This window comes from Amborella trichopoda, chromosome 5 (genome assembly GCF_054954075.1).
Source record: "Amborella trichopoda isolate Santa Cruz 75 chromosome 5, AtrichopodaSantaCruz75HAP2 v2.0, whole genome shotgun sequence".
Classification (NCBI taxonomy): domain Eukaryota; kingdom Viridiplantae; phylum Streptophyta; class Magnoliopsida; order Amborellales; family Amborellaceae; genus Amborella; species Amborella trichopoda.
In genome coordinates, this window is record NC_142340.1 from 44966971 (window position 1) to 44990741 (window position 23771).

A 23771-nucleotide genomic window follows, 5' to 3' on the forward strand; every position below is an offset into this window, starting at 1 on the left:
GAATGACACTCTCAACAACCTAAGCTCAAATCTAACTATCGATGAACCTAACCTCAAATCTAACTATCGATGATAATTTTTACCTTGTATCAAATGTAAAGAAAATTTTTATATAAGGTCTGTACCTTTATGTTGTAAATTGTGACCTTGTATCAAATGTAAGGAAAAAATTTATATAAGGTCTTAACCTTATATTGTACAAAACTCATCGGAAAAGGTTGTTTCTTTATTAGAAAGCCCTCCAGTTGATCATCTCCAATTCATAGGTTTGATAGATTTACACTATTTTTGGAGCTTTCAATTTTATAATAGGAGTAAAAAATATATTTGAACGTGGTCAAAAGAGTTTCGACACCTTAAATAAATATGATAACAAGATTTTGAGGTGCACTTTATTGTTATTGTTTAAGGTTGGTACCTTGTACAAACCTCAACCCCAAAAGTAATGGTATGATTATATATATTTCTCTTTGTTAATTCGGGTAATAAAGGAAGATACTATGAAACGCCTATAGGCGAAAATAAACAGTGATTTTGTCTATTTTCATCACCGTTTAAAGTTCATCGCACGAACAGGATTGTTTGGCAGTGTTTTATTTTTTAACTTTTTTTTTTCAAATTGGAATAATCTGAAATTTGAAACGCCTGTTCATAAAAAAATAGGTGAATGTACGAAAAATGTCAAATAAATATTTTACGTGAAAAAAATTGACCAAAATTCTCTTGAAAAATTTCGAGGGTATTTTGGTTATTTTTTTCACGAATTATTTTTTTATATATTTTTATTAGGTACATTTCTTTAAGATGTACACACTTTTTAAATTTCAAATCATATCGATTTGTAGAAAAAAAATGAAAAATAAAACACTACCATACAATCGTGGACTTGCGATGAATTTTGGATGGTAATGAGGGTATGTAAAATCACTGTTCATTTTCGCTTATAGTCGTTGGAAAGACTTTTCAGATAATAAATGACCTAGGAGTATTTTTTGACTCGTATTTTGGGATCCTTACCATCCTGGCAAACAATCATAAAAGAAAAAAAGGTGGATAACATTATTAAAGTGGTCGAATTATGTCAAAAAATTATTGGACTAATTTATTGAATTACCATGGTTACCTTTTAATATTTGGGAAAAGTTTATATAAAGTTGCAACCTTAAAATGTAGAATCACATATGTACCTCAAAAATCTATTGGAATTATTGTTTTAATGTCGAAAAAACATTCTAATCGATCATCTCGACATTGAGACGTATAAATACGAAAAAAAAAGTTTGAGTCTCAAAAATAGTGCATATTGCAACACATTATCTAGACCGTTCATTTTCAAGATTTTCGTATATTTATAGATCTACTTGATTTTAACCATTTTTGAAATTTAAAATTTTTATGAAAAATAGATTTTTTAAGATAATACTAAGAATTTGTTATAACAAAATTACATGTTATGATAAAATTTTAAGGTGCGCCTTGATTGGATTGTTTAAGGTTGCATCCTTAGAAGCCGCACCATTAATATTTATTATCTAACTAGTTTGTTAGGAAATGCCCAAAGCTAGTAGTGTCATATGCTTGTTGAAATATCTTGATTTTAACTGATTTTACGCTGCCTTAGTTATTTGGCTGGTTGAAATTTTAAAACCTTGAATATAAGGGGAAATTTCCAGAATCTTGCTATAAAATGTGTTTTTGAAAATTTGCATGTTTGAAATAGGAAACTTATTAAAATACACCTTTAACAATTTACTCTAGACTTCATTTGATATTAAAACTCATTTTGGTGTCATTTGATGGGCTGTTTGAGATTTATTTAAAAGACTGATGAGCTATTTGAAATTAGAGAAAAATATATGGTAACATATTAAATAATTTAAATCTCAGATGTGATTCGATTATTGCCCCTTTTATATATGGGTGTGGTCTGCATACGGTGGCAACCTTAAACAATCCAATTAATGCGCAGTTTTAAATTTTATCATAAATGTAATTTTGATATAAAAAATTATTAAGATGGCTTAACAATTTATTTTCATTTTTAATTATATAATTTTAAACTCTAAAAATGGTTCAAATCAAATAGATCTATAAACACATGAGAATCTTGAAAATGGATGGTCCAGATAATTTCTTGCAAGATATAGTATTTCATGGATTCGAAATCTTGTTTTCTTTTCATAGTATTACATCTCAAAGTTGAGATGATCAAATAGAGGGTTTTCCAACATCCAAACAACCTTTTATGATGGATATTTTAGGTGCACCTTTAATTCTACATTTTAAGGTTGCAACCTTATATAAATTTTTTCTTTTATTTTATATATTATTTAAAAGGTTTTCAATTTTTATCTTTTTATCCCCAAATTACTCCCAATTCGCATTATCTAGTATTTGAATCAGGGTTATTTTTTAAAAAAAAATGGTAACTAGTTTTTTTTTTAGTAGGTTGGTTCAAACATCTTAAGTCTGAACCTGCCTCACCTTAAAAAAAATCACAATGGAGCAGCTTCAAACATTAGTTAGAACTTGCCCACATTTTCTTTCAAGCGAGACAATTCAAACATTGGGCATCAGAACTTGCCTGCCACTTAAGAAACAGAAGTTCACGGGTTGAGACAATGTCTGAACCTGCTTGCTTTGCTTAAGTTTTTTTTAGTGAGAGGTTCAAATTGGGTGTTCGAACCTGTCACTCACATAAGGAAAACAATACCAAAATATTCTCTTTCTTTGGGGAGTAACCCATCTGCGACATCAACCAAGCGGTATCTCGGCTTTCACCGGATCATGATCATATTATTATTGAAGGGGATTCAGCTAATGTTATTCGATGTTGCTCTCAACTCTCTTCAACTCCTTGGACATGGACCTATGCATGGAATTTGTTTGGCTTTATCTTCGAAAGAAGTTCGGTTCCAACATATCGATTGAGAGGAAAATGACGATGCTGATGCTTTGGCAAAATTACGGATCTCTGCTTTCTTCCCTCTGTTCTTCTATCCTTTCTCCTCCCTTCTCTTCTCTCTCCTTCTTCTCTTTTAGGCCTTTCTTTTGTTTTTTCCTTTTCCTGCGGTAATCTTTCACTCTCTCAATGAAAGCTCACCGTTAACATTCAAAAAAAAAAAAAAAAAAAAAAAAGAAAAACAAAGAAAAAAGAAGAAGAAAAGAGAAAATAAGAAGAGAGGGAGATCCACGTGTGATATAGTGAACGAGAATATGAAAAATCAAAGCCTATGCCAAGAGGATCTAAAGGGAAAACATTTAAGAACTTAAAAGAAAGAATTCGGAGAAAGATGTAAGGTGAAAGGATAGATAACATTTGCGAACTTAGAGAGAGAAAAGGAAGAAAACTAAAAGACTTGAAAGGTGTAGTTTGTATAAGGTGTCGCCTTTAAACGATCCAAGTACGGTGCACTTTCAAATTTTAGTGCAAATTACATAAACCCCCCAACATATACTATCTAGTCAACTAACCTCCATCCAAAATTATTCTCACATTTTACCACAAACAACTTATCTTCGAAAAACACCCCCTCAACCCAAAAAGAACTAAGAAAAAGTCTAAAATTCCTTTTTTCACACGCCTTCTCTTTCTCTCTCGCTTTGGCAACGAAGACAACGGGCTCCAGCGATACGAAAACTCGCGCTGGCAGTAGACCTTCTGGAGCCAGTGCACTCCAGCGGTTGATTACATCGCTCCGGTGGTACAAAAATGCGCTCCGGCGATGCAGACATTCGCTCCGGCAGTACACCTTCTGGAGCCACAACGCTCCGACAGTGTGGTAGTTCGCTTCGACAGTAGACGAATTTGCTCCAGCATTACGTGATCTTGCTCTGGCAGTACACCTTTTGGAGACATTTCGCTCCGGCACTCTATGAATACACTCTGGCAATAGGGTAGCTAGAGCCACAACACTTCGACAAGGTTTTCAGCACTCCAACAGTACCTATTCCGATCCGGTAATCATTACAAAACACTCTGACAGTGTTATTCTACGCTTCAGCAATACGCAACTTGGGATCACCAGTTGAATTTTTTTGTATGAGAAGAACATTTTTGTCCAAAAAATAACAACTTTTTACCTTGAGGGGTTTTTGTGAGGAAAACTTGTTGTGGGGAAAAAAGTGAGAGGAAAGGTTAGTTAGGGGGTAAGTTGCATAAATAGTACATTTTAAGGGGGGGGTTGTAATTTTCCTTAAATTTTACTAAAAGATGCAGTTGTTGTGTTGGAAATGTTTATGATGGCGAGAATGGCATGGGCCTTGGCGGTAGTATTGCCAAGTCCCGTGGTGAGATCTCTGACTCCATTCTTACTAAAAGGGCCACAATCCCCACTGACTTACTACTTTACTTACCCAAAAAATTGTTTATGATGACCTTAAAATATATTTTGACTCCAAATTTTGAAAGTTAAAACTCTAAAATTATGCAGTATGAACAGATCTATAAACACTTAAAATTTTAAAATAGATAGTCTAAATAATATGTTACAAGATACACTATTTGTAGAACTTAAAATCATTGTTCTTTCATATGCATACATCTTGAAGCTGAGATGATCAGTATTCGAACAACCTTTTTGGGTAGATTTTTAAAGTGGACCTTACTTCTACGTGATAAGGTTAACACCCTATATAGATTGTTTTCAAACATAAATGTCAAAACCAAAAAAAAAAAAAAAAACAACAACGAAGCCCAAGTGTGAGAATAGAGACCCCAAAGCTAAGAATAGATACCTCAAGGTTTACGAGATGCAACCTCATTTTTAACTAGGAAGGGTGATGAGCTTCTATGGCTACCATTGTTTTAAGCAACCTAGCAATCTAGATCGGGAATCACCTATCCAAACTGGGAATTCATCAAGATCGGACCGAGTGTAAGAAGCATCAGTCCCAGTCGGTTTCCCCCTAAAGTCCTTTAGCATTTTTTTTTTACTTTTTTATGCTTTTAAGTTTATCTAATGTTCTCTTAAGTCCCTTTAAATCCCCACCTGCAAACCCCTACTTTATTTTTATTTTTAAATATTTTTTAGATCATTGATTTAGACAAATCTGGATCACCGATATCTGATAAAACAATCCGACACATATATACAGGGTGAATTGTCTCCCACTGTTTTGAAAGCCTAGGTTCCAGTCATAGTCACTGATTATTGTCCAAAGCCTAACAGAATAAATCGAAAATTGAGAGGAGATAAGGAGATAGAATATATATATATATATATATATATATATATATATATATATATATATATATATATATATATATATATATATATATATATATATATAAAAGAAAAGATTTATATAAAGTTGCTACTGTAAAATGTAGAAATACAAATGCATCTGAAAAATCTATCGAAAAAAGTTATTTTAATGTTAGAAAACCTTTTAATTGATCATCTCAACATCGAGATGTATAAATATCAAAATAATAATAATAATAATAATAATAATAATAAGTTTCATAAATAATACATCTTGTAACACATTATCTGGACTATCCATTTTCAAGATTTTCATATGTTTAATAATCCATTTTTGGAATTTAAAATTTTATAATTAAAAATAAAAATAGATTTTGAGATAATTCTAAGAATTTTTGACGTCAAAATTATATGTTATGTTAAAATTTGGAGGCACGCCTTAATTGGATTGTTTAATGTTGCAACCTTACAACCACACCCATATATATATATATATATATATATATATATATATATATATATAAAGATAGAGAAAAAGTTTATATAAGATTGCAACCTTATAATAAAAGATGCACCTCAAAAATCTATCAGAAAATGTTGTTTTAATATTAAAAACCCTCTAATTGATCATCTCAACATCGAGATAGTGCAAAAATAGAAGAATCTAATAAAAATATCATAAAGCAATTTGCAAGAAATAAATTGATCAAAATACCCCTAAAATATTTCGAGGGTATTTTAATCAATTTATTTTTTATAAATTATTTTTAAAATACTTTTATTAAATGCACCTTGATGAGAAGAATAAACGCTTAAAATTTCAAATTATTTGAATTTATAAAAAAATTAAAATTAAAAAACGAAATAAAATTGTGATTGTCAAATCGACTCATATTCAATCTGAGCCTTTGGATTCATATTCATATGAATTAATGAACGAATCTCAATATATATATATATATATATATATATATATATATATATATATATATATATATATATATATATATAGAGAGAGAGAGAGAGAGAGAGAGAGAGAGAGAGAAGGGGGGGAGGAGAAGACCACAGCCTGTATGCTCTTAATAGAATAAAACGAAAATTTAAACGGGTAAAGAGATTGAAATCAAGAGAGAGACCATGAAAAAAAATAGGGGGAGAAAGTACAGGTATTTGAATTTTTGTGCGTCCAGCATCAGGAAAATTTTGGATCAAGGGGAGGCTTGATCTCGAAATCCAATGGTTGGGCTAAAATTACTCATGTTCAATTCATAGATAATTCCCTCTTAAAAAAATCAGGAAGGAAATATGGGTAAGCGATCCAACAGATTTTCAATACTTGGTGTATTAGTTTTTTTCAACCTTTCTTTTACCGTGTATCGATCTTAGTATTTCATTTAAAAATTGTATATTATGAGACCGTTTATTTTTTATACAAAACGTCACAATCATTTGTAATTATTGGATGTAAAATCCAATAAATAAAAATGTACCACAATATTTGAAAAATATTATTTTAGACTTCATGCCCAATTAATGACATAATATTATCGATCGCCTATTTTCAAATCTAACTATCACTGATTGTGACCTCCTTGTATAAAAAATAAATAACTTTATTATATACATTTCTTTTCATTAAACCTTCTTATTTTTATTTTTAGCGACCTCTCTCTCCTTATTTTAGCAACTTCTCTCTCTCTCCCACTTTTGGGACTGAAATCTTATCCAGTGCACTCTTCATGCCTGCAAATCCCAACTCTCTTTATCCTTCTCCCACTAGCATTGACAAAATCTCAACTCCATCATCTTCCATGGTTAAGCTCGTAAAAGAATCTGAGTTCGATAATATAATCCGAGTTAAGAATCTTTGTTCGATAATATCATCCGAGTTCCATAAAAACAAATTTAATATATTAAGCATGCCCATAACAGTAGACTTACCACAACACGTCAACGGCTGCTCTGAGAATTGTCAACGTGGTAAACACGCTTAAATGAATCGCGCGCAGAATATCACAGATATAATAAACCCATGAACTAGACAAACAAAAAAAATCCAGAAAAGTGAAGTACTCTGAAGAAAAACTTGACCACATAAAGATTCAAACCTTCACAGTAAGTCAAGCAAAAAGAGTTCGTATGCCCAAGACAATTTTCAGGATTTTTATCAGCAGGATGCATTAGTGGGGATAAAAACTTACATAGATAATAAAATTTTCTAATGGGTCATCAGAAACCAATAACCAGGCCATTTACATAAATGATACATGAAAAATGAAAATGGCAATGCACAAGGCCACTTAAATAATAAAGTTTTAATGGGTCATCAGAAACCAATAAGCAAGAATGAAAATGTCCCAATGAAATTCATTTCAAAATACACAAAGGGAGATATTTTCTTGTGTGGGCTATCAGGAACCAGTTCCAAGGTCTAGAATTGCAGCTAAAGTAAACATAAAAGTAAATACAACATTGAAAAAAGTAAATACAAAGCTTAGATCATAAGTTTTTCCCAAAAATCACATAAACAACGCACTAGAAAAAGTTAGCAGGGCTTTGTCATGCGGGCCACTGCCCAGAGAGAGAGTGATTCAGAGGAGAAGAAGAGAGAGAGAGAGAGAGAGTACTAACCTGCTAATTCTTCACCATATGTAACTGTCTCCTAAGTCCTTAGTACTAATTCATATTTTATTCAAAATGCAAATCTTGAGAGCAGTCTTGTCGAACAACGGCCTTATTCTATCTATCAACAATGTTCTTTATGGTTTCATCCACTATTTGCCCCATTCTAGCTATGGCCTTAATAGGCCTTGGGCTCCCCTCCATTGTAACACATACCACCATCTATGGATTATCCCTATATCTCTACAACCCAAAAAACCATCTTCCCATAAAAAATCACCATCATTCCATGTTCATCAAGCTTTGATAGCTTCGAATTTTAGTAAATTTGGAACATCTGTGCTCCCCAATAAATAATCTTCTAAAATAGCCCCAAATCATTGTGAGAGGACATATTGTTGTTTCAAAATCCAGATCTTGAGAACGGCCTTGTCATCAAATAATGGGTTTTCAAAGAGGTAATCTCTTTCGGGAAGGCAATAGGCAATGCCTCCAACTATTGCGTCATCTGGGTAAGCAAGCTTTCTCAGAAGTCATCTAGGTAAATATTATAACTACAATGGGATTATGAGAACACCTTGCAACCAATAGCCTCCAACTATTGCGTCATCTGGGTAAACGAGCTTTCTCAGAAGCATCTAGGTAACTATTATAACTACAATGGACTATAAGAACAGCTTGCAACCAATACACCCCATAGGATCTCCATTCTCTGAGTGAGAGAGAGAGAGGAGATGAGGGAGGGTAAAGTGTGCTAGAGAGGGGCAATGGGATAGGCCTTCTCTTGATCCACCTATGAGAGAAATCCTCCAATAAATGCATCACACAGAGAGAGGATGGGGGTGAGCAAGGTGTGAGAGAAATCCTCCAACAAAATGCATGAGAGAGAGAGAGGGGGACAGTGGGATAAGAGAGATAGAGAGAGAGAGATGATGGAAGGGAAAGACCCTCAAAATTCAAAACCCCCTCATTTTTTCAATTTTTGAACTGGTCCAAACTGCCCTTGCATGTAGACTTTAGTCTTCTAGTAATATGAGGGCAATGGGGGTAAAAAGGTGGTTCGGTTCATAAGCGATTCTAACTAACCTATGCATTTTAGGTTGTCAAGCATAGAAATGCCCTATATATGTGGCCGTCATCATCATCATCAAGCCTTATTCCAACTAGTTGGGGTCAACTATACAAATCATGTTTCGTCATTCCACTCTACCAAGGGCCATACTCTTAGTCAGACTATTAGTCGCCATATCTCTTTTCACTGTATCCATGTCCTTCTGAGTCTCCCTTTTGCCCTTTTATAGTCTTCCACTTAAAGAAAATCACCCCTCCTAACCGGTTATGTTCTAGGTCGACACTGCACAAGACCATACTACCTAAGTCTACTTTCTCTCATCCTATGGGAGCCACCCCTAAGTTCTCGCATGTATTCATTTCAAATTTTATAATTTTTGTCTTGCCACTCATCCATCTCAATATCCTAATATCAGCTGCATTCATTCTATGGATATGTTGTTTCTTGACCACCCAACATTCTGCCCCATAAAGCATGGCTAGTCTTACAGCCGTCCTATAGAACTTCCCCTTCAGTTTCATTTGTATACGATGATCACATAAGACTCCAAAAGCACTTCTCCACTTCGTCCACCCAGCTCTAATTCTATGATCGACATATTCCTCAATCTCTCTATTCTCATGGATTATTACTTAAGATATAGAAATAATCTCTTTTAGGTACTTCTTGGCCATCAATCTTAACTAATTTCTCGTTTCTTCTCATACTAATACTAAACTTGTATTCTATATATTGTCTTAGTACAATTAATTTTAAAGGGCGTGGTTTGCATAAGGTTGCAACCTTAAACAATCAAAGAAAGGTGCACCTCCAAACTTTGTCATAAGATGCAATTTTGGTGTTTAAAATTCTTAGGATGGCCCAAGAACTTATTTTTACCTATAATTATAAACTTTAAACTCCAAAAATGGTTCAAATCAAGCAGATCTAAAAAAGCATGAAAATCTTGAAAATAGACAATCCAGATGATGTGTTGCAAGATATATTATTTTTGGGACTTGAAATCTCTTTTTTCCAACATCAAAACAACCTTTTGAGAAGGATTATAGAGGTGCACCTTAATTTTACATTTTAAGGTGTCAACCTCATATAAACTTTTTTCAATTTTAAAACATTTAGATTCTGGAGCATCACTCCAAAGATCTAACTTTACGATGATGTCGTCCCTAGTCTCATTAATCAAAGCTATATCATTCGCAAATAAAACACACCACGGTACCTCATCCTGTTGATGCCTAGTTAACTTGTCAATAACCAAAACAAGGAGATATGGGCTCAATGTTGACCTTTGATGTAGGCCTACTCCCACTAAAAATTCACTCGCCTCTCCACTAATTCTCCTCATGCTAGTTAGCATTCCCTCATGCATATCTCTAACCATGTCAATATATCCTCTAGATACTCCTTTCTTTTCCAACATCCACCAAATTAGCTCTCTAGATAACATATCATATGCTCTCTCTCAATCAATAAAGACCATGTGGAAATCTTTCTTCTTCTCCCTGAACTTCTCAATCAATTGCCTAAGTAGGAAAATAGCCACAGTTGTTGACCTATTTGGCATAAAACCGAATTGATATATATATATATATATATATATATATATATATATATATATATATATATATATATGTATATATATATATATATATATATATATATATATAGGAAAAACCTTAAAATTGGCTATAGGCAAAGTGCTACAGTATTTTGCGACCGCCACGGACTTGCTATGTCCATGACAGTTTATTGAACGGACCCGCAACAGACGGCGCGCCGCCCTTTGCGGTTCTGTGTGATTTTTTGACTGTCACGGACCTAGTATATCAGTGATGGTACGACCATGGATATACTAGGTTCGTGGCAATCGAAAAAAGCACGCCGCCTGATTTTTTCGGACAGTGATGAGCCTATGGACGAAAACACTGTTCATTTTCACCCATAGGCGTTGTGTAGTGTGTGTGCGTGTGTGTATATATATATGTTAATCTGATAATAGAACCAGAATTTGTTAAGTATATACTAATATCTGTTCATACCAGTATTGATAAGTATCTATAATATCAGTAGGTGGTAATAGATTGACACATTAGATTAATTGTACGTCTGTACCAAGATCAGAATTCATATGGATATATAACAAAATTGAGGTGATTACCCAAGATGTCAGTGAGGTACTTACACCTTTTCCCTATATTTCATAATTTCTGACAATTTGGTCCCTTCTTAATTCCTTGAGATTCTCTAGCCAACACCATAAGTCATGGAGCAGTCTTGAGTCATCCAAACTACCATCTTGAGTTTGTTTCTTATTTTTCCTATTTCAGAGACATATCAGTTCATCACACAGATTTGCTAAGAAAGAACAGTCTTGAAGTCAAGAGAGGAGACTCCCTCATTATCATTTATAAGTTAACACCCCAAATAATTAGATATTACGTTCCCAGCCTAATTAGTTCTCACTGCCTGAGTCATAAACAACTTCGATTACAATGACTCCCAACAAAACCATTGACTTTTAGTACAAGAAGTATACAATCAATTCTAGCCATTGGATGTAAAACTTGATGGGTTGGAGTGTATCACAAAGTTCAAAGAATTTTATTTTGTACTTTGTACCCATTCAGTGACATTAGCATCAACCGTCCAATTTCATATCTAATAGTCAGCAAGATTTGTGACCTCCGTATACTAAAAGTAAATGGTCTTATTGTATACTTCATCTTATTGTATACTTCTCCTTTCTTTTATGTACCTCATTTTTAGTACGCAATACACAAGTATCCAGTAATGCGAGTCTGTGAAGCACGGATACTCCTAATTTTTCTTGCATGACTCTTGCAAGTCTGAAGTCTTACAAGAGTCAGTAAGAGAAACAGAATATTCTAGAGAACATCGAAGTTTTACTTGATAAGACTAATTAAGATTACTGAATTTCCTAATGTTATCTCTAATTGGTAGCATATAGCCTTGGATATCAATAATGCCCAGGCAGCGGGAATAGAATCAAGACAAGAGAATTCTATCATCTAGGAAGTTTTTTTTTTCCTTTCAATAAAGCTTGTCAACTATGAAATTTTAAGAAATTACCAAAAGTTATTTGTATTATTATTAATATCTGGAAGGAGGTGTTAATTCTGGGAGTGAGAATACAACCCATATACAAAATTCCTGCAACACACAGATCCAACTTATTCTTCTTGCAACACACAGATAATGATCTTGATTTCCTAAGAAAATTTCAAAATAATATGATCTTAACCATTTAAGGACCGCTCCCGCACCTAGTAGCTTTCCAAAACTCAATATACCATATGATATTCATCTCCAGACAAAAATTTAGGTTTTTGTAATCTCCACCCCCACCCCCCAAAACCACCAAACAAAAAAAACAGAGAGAAAAGAACAAAAGAAAAAACCTAATGTACTTTTTTTTAAAAAAAAAATAATAAACTAGACACCTACTTCCAACTTTTCACTTTGTACGCTTAACTCTTCATGTGAGTATTACAGAGCCATACACTTCCTCCAAACACTGGCTCATCTAGTAAAACATGTAACCCTATTAGGGAGAGACTTATTCTCAGCTTTGTTAATACAAAAAACCCATATTAACTATACATTAATCATTGGAAACTCATAATTCATGAAAAATGAATTTGAGAATTCAAAATCATGCCTCCCCCCAACTAACCAACTGCACTGCATTCGCTTTTATGCTTCTCAACCCGTATTAAAAATCACAACAACACACTTCCTCTGAGCCATTCCCTCCCTTTGTACAACTGGACCACCATATTGGTAGGAGACCCCATTGTTTGGTTAATCTACGTTGTTGGCTTAATGTTTTAACAAGCAACAGTGAATCGAACTGAGTAAATGCAAACCCATTCACCTCTCGGTATATACCAATGAAGAAATTTCCCAGACTGATCCATTGCAAAAAAGAACAGAAAAAACAAAAAGAAATATCAGAAATCAATACGATGTTTTTCCCTTTTTACTTTTCGCTCTTTTTTTTTACGTGAAAACCAAAGTACTAAGCATTGAACTCTGAATATAAACCAATGAAATGCTACAAATTGACTTCTGAAAAACAGTATACACATATGGTACATCCTTCATATATGAATCCATCAAGACCAAAGAAACTAATGAAAGTAGTTCTTTTATTCTATTATCAAGCAATAAAGAATACTTGTTTTGGTTGGCCACCTCAGGAAAGAACTTAAAATTTTCTTCTGAAATAGACCAAAATTGTGGAGAATATAAATGAAAAACTATGACCTCAGTATATGTCTGGGAATCTTGTGTTTTACAGGCCTCAAAAGGCATGAGGTGGAATAAGAACGGGAAATTTTCAAGTTGGAAGACTTTCTTGTTGTATTTGGAGAAAAATAAACAATCATGTCTCCCGATGCAAAGCACGGGAGAAATAAACTCTGATCGATATTATAAGGTGGCACAGCATATCTTGCACTCATAAAGACATAAATTGGAAAGTTGGATAGAAGACCTAAAATCATCACAAATCACAATAACACGAGCATAAAACTGAACCTCAATCACAAGCAGATTGGAAGCCACTCACCAAGTGTACCATTTAAATGAGTTTTCAGTACACAGCCAAAGGTAACCCTGGTCCCGACTGTCATGGCTAAATTATTAGAATTGCAAAAGGGGTTGCCCTAAAGAGTTATAGAGGACCCTTGTTTGGCCAAGAGATGCTAGAAGGCCTAAAGCAAACAAAGATCTTTATATCATATTTTGACCAATGAATATGAAGGCCTGGCTATCATGAGGTAATCACTGATACGTTCACAGAGAGAGATCTCAATCAACCCATAGAGACTCAGAGATAATTTTTCTGTGATTAATTATTTTTGTATGATTTGTATATTAGAATTTCATTCATGTATCAAGGGAAGCAAAAGAAAACAAATTTGAACAATTTGGGTCTGGCTCGGGTTAGGAAGAGGTGGAAAACTTTACCCAACGTAATGCACCGATGTGATCTTCATGACCATGTGTTATAACTGCTTCAATTTTGTGGCTCCATCTTTTGAAGAAGGTGGAATCAGGTATAACTTTATGGACACCAAGCTCATCATAGGTAACATGCAAGACAAAGAATCTGTTGAGGACATCAATAATCAGCATTGCAGTATATACCAAATATCTAACATAATTACATCCCAGTATAAGGCTAAAATTTGCAACTGTCTTTTTGGTAGGTCTGCTTGTTTGCAAGAGGGAGGTTCGAACCTAGACCTCTCTCATGCAAACAGGGTGCCTCACCATTAGACCAAAGACCTCGGTTAACTACACAAGGTTAAACTTGAACTCAATAAATTCAAGTAGCAGCAAACAACCCTAGCTAGATACATCAATAACTCCCTAAAGCAGGATGCCACAAAACATTTAATTCTTCCAAATCAAGCTTGCACTATTCTCTCTCAACAAGAACAAAATAACCAGGATATCTGCTGTTAACGGGAAAAAAACTCAAAACAAAACCGTCAGTAAGAGCTTATCCAGAAAGCAAAAAGGAACACAAAATGAAACTGTAAGAAACCACCTTAATGAGGAAACTTCATATGCTGTAAGAAACCACCTTAATGAGGAAACTTCATATGCTGCAGTCCACTTGATAAAAACATGCATGAACTGCCACTATAAATGCATGTACTGATCCCATGATAGAAAAACTGAGCGCTACGATCTGCATTCCCTTATTTTCTTCCATTTCTTTTCCTCCTTTGATAATTGAGAGTCATCCATCCATTACCAAATCTTATATCTTAAGGTATTGAACTTTCACCATGTTTTATAACTTCATCAACCATAGCGAATTCATAAATAAACTTCATCCCAAATAAAGAATCAATTAATAAAACTCTAAACCAGCCCATCAATCCAATTATCTAATTACTTGGAGCATGAGTCCACCCCTCATCTACTTTACCACTCAATCCATCATCAACAAAGTCGCCTAAATGCTTTATCTTCACATCCCTTGGAGGAACCGGATAATCCCCAGAAAAGCAAGCATAGCAAAACTCTGACCCCCCCATGAATTTCTTCAAGCTCTCCAATGGCAAAAATGCAAGAGAATCAGACCCAATAAACTCTCTAACCTTTTCAACATTCATCTTATTAGAAATCAACTCATCAGGGCTCGGCGTATCAACCCCATAAAAGCAAGATCCAATGATGGGTGGGCTTGCAATTCTCATATGAACCTCCTTAGCCCCTGCTTCCTTGATCAACCTAACAATCTTAGAGCTTGTGGTTCCTCTCACTATTGAGTCATCAACGACCACCACTCTCTTCCCCTCTAACACATCTCGAACCGGCGCTAATTTTAGCTTGACCCCAAAATCCCGAATCCTCTGAGAGGGCTCGATAAACGTGCGACCAACATAATGAGATCGAATTAGGCCTTGTTGGAATGGGACACCAGCCATGGCTGCATAGCCCAATGCAGCAACCACACCAGAGTCAGGAACTGCTATAACAACATCACATTCAACTGGTGCCTCTTTAGCTAGAATTTGGCCAATTGTATATCGAGATTTATAGACCGATTTTCCAAAAACTACTGAATTGGGGAGAGAGAAATAGATATGCTCGAAAACACAAGGCTTGGGTTCTCTATGGGGGAGGAGACATAGGGAACTCACTCCTTCAGCATTATCGACTATTATAACTTCACCAGGATTCACTTCTCTCTCATATTTCGCCTCTATGAGGTCCAGAGCGCAGGTTTCAGAGGCAAACACAACTGCCCCATTTTCGCGCCTGCCCATAACAAGGGGGCGAAAACCATGGGGATCCCTAACAGCTACTAATTTATCCTCTGTTATAAAAACCATGGAGTAAGCTCCTTCTAATTGTTTACAGGCATTAACAATGCGCAAAAAGAAGGGCCTTTCTTTAGAGATGGCAATTAAATGGAGAACTACCTCTGTATCAGACGAAGTGTTAAAGATGGAACCTTGGTCCTCGAGAGTATCTCGAAGGGTTCGGTAGTTGACGAGATTTCCGTTGTGGGCTACCCCAACTGAGCCGAAGCGATAGCCTGCAACAAAGGGCTGGACGTTCTTGAGCATGGAGGAACCAGCTGTGGAGTATCGAACATGGCCAATGGCTGATGAACCCGGTAACTGAGCAAGCTTTGATTGACTGAAGACATCAGAAACCAAACCAGTACCAGTAACCGAGTGGAGAACATTGTTGTTGACTGAAACTATGCCTGCTCCCTCTTGGCCTCTGTGCTGAAGAGCATGGAGAGCCAAGTAACAAAGTCTCGATGCTTCAGGGTCGCCATAGATGCCCACAACACCACATTCTTCTCTCGGGTGATCATCTTCCACAAGCTGTCTCTGCAAAAATGGGTTTTGAGAGGAATCATGAGATGGGTTGTTGGGAGAAGAGGATTTTGGAGATGGGTTTTCAGTTTCACAGAAGTATGATGGATTTTCGGGCTCCTCTAATGGGTTTTGACTCAACGCCCGGATTCTTGATGGGTTTGCTTTGTGGGTTCTAGACAGAGTTGCAGAAGAGAGATGGGCTTTAGAGGGATGAAGAGCTGGAGGGCAAGTTTTAGAGAGAGAGGGAGAAGAACACGGGAAAGCAGTTGCAGGAAGGTGAGGTTTAGAGAGATGCAAGGTGGGGTTAGTTGAGGAGAGAGAGCGGAATTTGGATGATGAGAGAGGACAGAAAACGCCAGCCATTTCTGTTTATTGATTCTTGCCCGAGTACAGGAAACGAGAGGTCTTCGCCTTTTAGAGAGAGAGAGAGAGAACCAGAGATTTTTGCCCGTTTTTAGAGAGCGACAGAGGCGCGCCAAACGGTGGAGGCAAAGGAAAAAACCAGAGTATACTTTTAGGAGCCAAACTAATATATGATCCCGCGGGAGCATATAGTACTCGTAATAACCCTGTGTAGTAAAACTCTGTATATCAATATTTGGAAACGTAAGCTCCTCCAAAAACAAAAAGAAAATGGGGGTGAAAAAGGCAAGCGCACATGATTTATTACTGAAATGAGGCAAAAACAAAAAGAAATGATAACTCAATTTTATACTACTGAACCAAGAAAGAATTATGCGTATGAAATTGAGATATGAGACCACTTACCTTTTATATAAAGTGGTCACAATTACCCCCATTAGAAATAATACTTTAATTTTATATTTTTGAAAGCCTTTAGATGTTCAATTGCATGGCTTGGGGTGTGTTACGAATTACGAGAATATATTTTTAAAATTTTGAAATTAGTCAATAACATGTTGACAACCACGTAATTTGAAATCTAAAAGACAAGAATGACGGTGTTTTGTCTCTACTAAAAGTAAATAAATCTTTATATACTTTTCCAATAAATAAATAATGTCTTGGATTCGATACCCCAACTTTTGGATAGTCGGATTTAAATATTTATGAACTCAATCTAGTTTTTATAAAAACAAATATACACATCCAAGGGTTACACCTAAGTCTAGCCGAACACAAAAATCTAATAATAAAAAAAATTTATATATCATGATTAAAGAGGATCTCAAAATTTCATATGAAGAAAATCTAATTTTTGTGATAGTGAGTAAGTATACAATGTGCTCGTTTGGGAGTATGCCATGCGCTATAGAAAACGAAAAAGTTGAGCTCCTTTAGGGTTGAAAGGCAGTTTCAGCCAAATTTTTCCCGAAAGGCCAAAAAGGCTCCGCCTTTTTAGACTTTTCGAGAACATAACGAAACGGGAGGCCCATTTCATTTCTGTTTTATAACGGTTGTAACCGGTATATTCTGAAAATCGGAGTTTCAAGTGTGAGAAACAATAGACGGGAAAAAGGAAAACTAAAGAAAAATAAATTAAAATAAAAAATCCCACGTTTTAGAACTTGTAATTCCAAAATGAGGATATTTGGGGGGAGGGGGGAAGTTGTTTCATGAGGGGGGAACCACATTTCTACATTTGTGTACCCGAGGTATAAAGCATCCATTTTAAGGAAGGATGCAAATAGGTGATCCATCTAAACATAATTAAAACTAAGAGTGCATATGTTTTATTAATAGGATTATTATTTTTAATTTTCAAATTTATTTATTTTTTCATATTCATGATCTTCATGTTAGAAATTACATCTCTCTAAAAATTAAATCCAAAAATCCATATCAAAAATAAACTTTTAAGAGGTGACTCATTTTTACATGGACTTATAGAGACCATGTCCTATTTTGGAAAAATTAAAAAAACACAATAAAAATGGACGCCATGGTAAAATATAGAATATGGTGATCATTTTTACGGGATTGTCTACAAAGAGAACATTTTTTTTTTTTACACAGTTTATATGAGTCCATGTAGAAATGAGCCACCTCGTAAAATTTATTTTTGAGATGGATTTTTTAACTTAATTTTTAAGGGCATGTAATCTCTAACATAGAGATCATGAATATGAAAAAATAAATAAAATTTGAAAAGTATAAATAATAATTCTATTAAGAAAATATTTGAACTGTTAATTTCAATTGTTTTAATATGGACCACCTATTTGCATCCATCTTTAAGATATATGCTTTATACCTTGGGACTGCATATTGTAGAAATGCAATCCAGCTAGCATGAAACAATTTTTTTTTATCTTTTATACATAGAAGTCACAATCATTCTTGTCCCTTGAATTTCAAAATGGGTGGTTATAAGAGTGTTATTGAATAGATATAAAGTTCCAAAAAAAAATTCTCGAACTTTGTGACTCATTCCAACCTATCCAATTTGACATCTAATGAGTGGGAAGCGATTATAACCTCTATGTTAAATAAACAAATGGTCTCTTTATAGACAAGGGCGTGGTTTGTATAGAGCCAAGGCTCTAAACCATTAAAGTAAAACGCACCCTCAAATAGTATCAATAAATGTGGTTTCAATACTGGAAATCTATGTGATAGCATTAAAATATCTTTCCATCCTTCATTATAAAATTTAAAGCTTAAAAAATAGTGTAGATCGAGCAGATCTATGAAAACTTAAAAAGCTTGAAAGTTGACGGTCCAAAAATACATTAGAAGACACACTATTTCCAAAACTTGTGCATTTTGATGTCCAGATGATCAATTTGATGATATTTGAGTATCAGAACAACATCTTGTAGTGAAATTTTTAAGGTGAGCTCTAATGCGATAGTTAGAGCCTCGGCTCTATATAAACTTTTCCCTATAGGACCATCCCTATTATTAAATACCACTAATTATACAGGATATTAGCTAAAATTTCTCCAAGGAAAAAACCGATAAATTAAGGAAAATCACACAGGACTACGAATGACGTTGAATAAAAGAAAACAAGAAAATGTATTGTTTAACTTTTTGTATAAAAAAAAAAAGTCATTTTCTCATAATAACTCATATTTTTTTCCTATTGACATGGTTTGTTTTTCTTTTGAAAAAAGTATTTCCTTATTGGGAAAGTTACCTTATTTATTTCTTGGTCAAACTTGAGGAATCAAACCTAGGATCAAAAACTGGCCGTTATAACTTAAATAAGAAGTTATATGAAGATAATTGATACTGCTTGGGTAGGGGACCCTCCTTTATAATGGTCGTTACCACTATAAAATGGTAACGGGCCAGCCCCAATCCGTTACATTATAATATTTTCTAAACCTTCATAACCCCTCATCTCTACATCTAGGAAGCAACTTGGGGAAACTCTAGTTCAACCTTCAAAAAAATAAGAAAAATAAGATGAATTCCAATGGTACTAGGACTTGAGAATTTTTTGGATCAGGTTCGGATCCACCCAAATCCAATTTCAGATCCAAAAATATACATCCGATCCAGATCCACTCGGATCAAGAATATTCGGATTTGGATCCACATCTGAAACTATATCTAGGATCTGGATCTAAATTCGGATCCAAATCAGTTCCAATTTTGTATATGATAAAGTTAAAATATAATTGTGAAAGTTATAATAATTATATAGTATCTATATAAGTTAATAAATATATAAATTCTAATATATATATATATATATATATATATATATATATATGGAAAAAGCTGGGGTTAGCCGACTAGCTCATATGGACATAGGAGCCCAACGGCCCAGATTGAATCTGGGCCAATATGACGATCACGGATGTCTGGTAGTATTTGAATTTTATTTATTTTTCTACTAATCCAAATCATTTGAAATTTTAGGTATGTGTTCTTCTCATCAATGCGCACCTAATAAAAATATTTTAAAAAAATTATTTTCGAAAAAAATAACAAAAATACCTCTCAAATCTTTTTAGGGGTATTTTGATCAATTTATTTCATGTAAAATATTGTTTTGATATTTTTCAAAGATTCGCCTATTTTTTATGAACATACGCCTAAAACTTTAAATGATTTAGATTTTTAGAAAAATAAATAAAATTCAAAAACTACCGGACATCCGTGATCGTTAGATAAATCTGGGCCGTTGGGCTAATATGTTCATATGAGCTAGTAAGCTAACCCCAGCTTTTTCCTATATATATATATATATATATATATATATATATATATATATATATATATATATATATATATATATATATATATATATATATATATATATATATATAGCAATGATCCAATGCAACAGTTGTATTATAGTATAATGCAACGGCACTTCTAGAAAACCATGTTTGTGATATTTGTATCACCCCAAAATTTGCGCACACACTTTCTTCGTCGCAATAATCAATTGCCGAAAAAAAAATTTCAATTTGAACCCTAGATATGGTCAAAATGAGTCCCCTCCAAAAATGAATCTAGAACATTCATTTTATAAATTTCAAGATCTTAGCCTTTATAAACTCAAAATCATTTTTTTTTCTTTTTTATCATTGTTCATCTAATGATAATAAAGCCATCCAAAAAAATTAGAAATAAAAAATTCCTTCTAAGGCCTAGATCTAAGCATCTAACCAAAATGAACGGCCTATGTTAATTGGGCTAATAAAATACTTTCTAGGTTGTGTTTTCAATTTTTTTTTTTTTTTTTGTGATAGTTCATTAGAATAAAAAGATTGTATATTTCAAAAGTTGGATAAAACAAATGGTTATAAAATAGTTTTTTGAGCTTGTTGCATCATATTACCATACAATCGTTGCATGATATCATTGCTCCATATATATATATATATATATATATATATATATATATATATATATATGGAAAAGTTTTTCCAACTCCTATAGGTGAAAATAAACATTGATTTTGCCTACTATTATCACCGTCCAAAGTTTATCGCACTGTCACGATTAAAAAAGTGTTTCATTTTTCATTTTTCATTTTTTTTTCTACAAATCGGAATGACTTGAAATTTGGAGCATGTGTACATCTTAGTGAGGTACATCTAATAAAAATATAAAAATAGTAATTTGTGGAAAGCCACATTGACCAAAATACCCCCGAAACTTTTCAGGGGTATTTTGGTTAATTTGTTTCATATAAAATATTTTTTTGATATTTTTCTGAGATTCGCCTATTTTTTATGAACATACACTCGAAATTTCAGGTATTTCCAATTTGTAAAAAAAATGAAACACTACCGGACAAGCATAACTATGCGATGAACTTTGAATGGTGATTAAAGTAGGCGAAATCACTGTTTATTTTCGCCTATATGTGTTTTGTAGTATCTTCATATATATATATATATATATATATATATATATATATATAAAAGTAGAATAATGATCCTATAAGACCTTCCCATACTCATGTGTGTAGGACCCCAAAGGATTACTATTCAATTTGACACAGATCTCTAGAAAATCACGTCCCACACCTATGTGATAATTTTTTAGATATCTGTGCCAAATTTAATGCTGATCCTTTGGGTTCCTACACACATGGTGTAGGAAGGTCTCATAAGATCCTTACTCAAAATAGTATGTGTTATTTTAATAAACCGCGTCGGGTCCACCTATACCCAGATCTAACCCGTATTACTATTTGTATCTGGATCTAAATTTTAGATCCAAATCTTGAATCCATACCCGGAACCGAATAGGATCCAAATTTAGGGTGTCAAATTTGGACTAGTAAATTCTCCCCCCTAAATGGTACCTAGTGCACAAGTTTTTGATGTGTCTTTATATACATATAATTTATAATTGACTATTGTTCGATTTTTGTTTACATGGCTCTCAATGTGCCGACTATAATATAACAAAAAACTAGTGGTCTTAACAAGAACAATTGGAGTTAATTGGAACATTGTTCTCGACTGAGTAATAACCATTTGATTAATTAATACCAAACACCAACTAATATCAAATATTATAAATTATATGTCTATGAAAACCTCTAACAATCTTTCTAATAGGTAATTGATCCAAAACCAGAAATACAGTAAATGTTTATTTTTGGTTTAAAATAATCAAATTTTGGGATTTAGAGATAAGGAGAATTTTTTTTTTGGGGGGAAGGGGAACGTGGTAGGTGATAAAGGAGATATTTTCCGATTATTTATTGTATAAAAGAAACATGATTTATTAGAGATTGGTATTTATAGGTTTCTCTATTTCAAGCAAGGATACGTTTGACCTTATCCATTGCAATGTAGAGAGCCTCCCATTTTTCATGGTGCTAAATGTTCAATGACATTCGAACTCCAACACAATATAATGATAGGCTTGTTTCTTGTTGTTTTGGATCTTAGTTCATTTTTATATCCTTGAGGTTAGAATCATGAGGATATTTTTCTTTTTCTTTGAGAAAATCTAGCTTGTAATAGATTTTATCATAAATTAATGTAATAGTATTTTTTAACGAAAAACTCAGTGTAAGGCTAAGACGTCCTAAGGCTTTAGCTCAAATCTTATAGATAAATGCTGTAATTGTAGCCGACCATGCAAATTTGGTACAACGAAGTCATAATCACTTTTAGCTATTAGATGTGTAAATTACATATCCAGCCAGACCTGATCCATAAAAATTCAACTAGACCCGACTCATTGCCACTTTTATGTAATAGATTGAAGTGTATCACAATATGCAAAAAATTTTATTTTTGGTTTTACGTTCGGTTAGTCACATCTAATAGTTGTAAACAATTGTAACCTTCTTATACCAAAATATTATGATATACATTTTATAAAAAACTATGTCCCCAGTGGGATTCATCTTATACCACGTAATAAAATGCATGGAAATTCAGAATCTGTATTGCCATGGCCCACACTTTGGCAAACTGATGAACTGAATATTCTAAAGTGGACGTTGTTCACCAGGAGGGGCATATATGGTGGTCCAACGGGACCAACTTGTACATGCCAAAACACTTGAAATGTCATAGAAAGTTGAAAGATGTCCCAAGATTGCTGGAAATGTTAAAATTGAGATCAAAATATCATAGATCCCACATCCATCAAAATATGTGGTGCAGATTCAGCCTTGAAACAGTCTTTGATGTGGACGCATTAAATGTTTTTTCTTCTTTTTTTTTAATTTATCTAGAGAGTTATAAACATGGTTTGCATAAAATCTGAAGGAAGGGTTTGGACCCTTGGGACCACCTAATCCACTTCGTGTGCTTTTTGAGGCAATTAAAGTAGATGAAAGGATTGGTAAAATCCTGCTCATTCTAGGAACTGGGGCTCAAGAAAATATGTTTTGGTCACAGCATAGAGCTGACAATAGGGCATGGGCACAAAATTTGGCCCACGGCCCTGGCATGTCCAAAGGTCAGGGGCCATGGCTGGCCTATCCAGGCCCCGTCATGCCTATTCTTTTTTTCTTTTTCTTTTTTTTTTTAATTACAAAAGTTCATTTAGACCTCATCCTAGCTAGGGCTGGCAATGGACCCGACTAGACTCGAGACCCAA

At 34.0% G+C, this 23771-nt stretch overlaps 1 protein-coding gene and 1 long non-coding RNA gene across 3 annotated transcripts; both read right to left on the reverse strand.

The window, feature by feature from the left end:
- Nucleotides 1–6855: 6855 nt before the first annotated feature.
- On the reverse strand, nucleotides 6856–10493 carry LOC148782146 (uncharacterized). The gene is made up of 2 exons (XR_016056442.1): nucleotides 7149–10493; nucleotides 6856–7040 (listed from the first exon to the last, which is right to left on the reverse strand). It is a non-coding gene; the product is annotated as an uncharacterized LOC148782146 (long non-coding RNA).
- Nucleotides 10494–13378: 2885 nt separating this feature from the next.
- Nucleotides 13379–16773, reverse strand: LOC18431987 (amidophosphoribosyltransferase, chloroplastic). Of its 2 annotated transcripts, none has more exons than XM_020665853.2 (2): nucleotides 14516–16773; nucleotides 13379–14035 (listed from the first exon to the last, which is right to left on the reverse strand). In XM_020665853.2, exon 1 carries the CDS (start codon nucleotides 16635–16637, stop codon nucleotides 14826–14828), a length of 1812 nt encoding a protein of 603 aa, XP_020521512.1. In that variant the 5' UTR covers nucleotides 16638–16773; the 3' UTR covers nucleotides 13379–14035; nucleotides 14516–14825. The 2 variants fall into 2 exon arrangements, with proteins under 2 accessions (XP_020521512.1, XP_020521511.1); XM_020665852.2 differs by having other exon boundaries at nucleotides 14480–16773.
- Between the last annotated feature and the right edge of the window lie 6998 nt (nucleotides 16774–23771).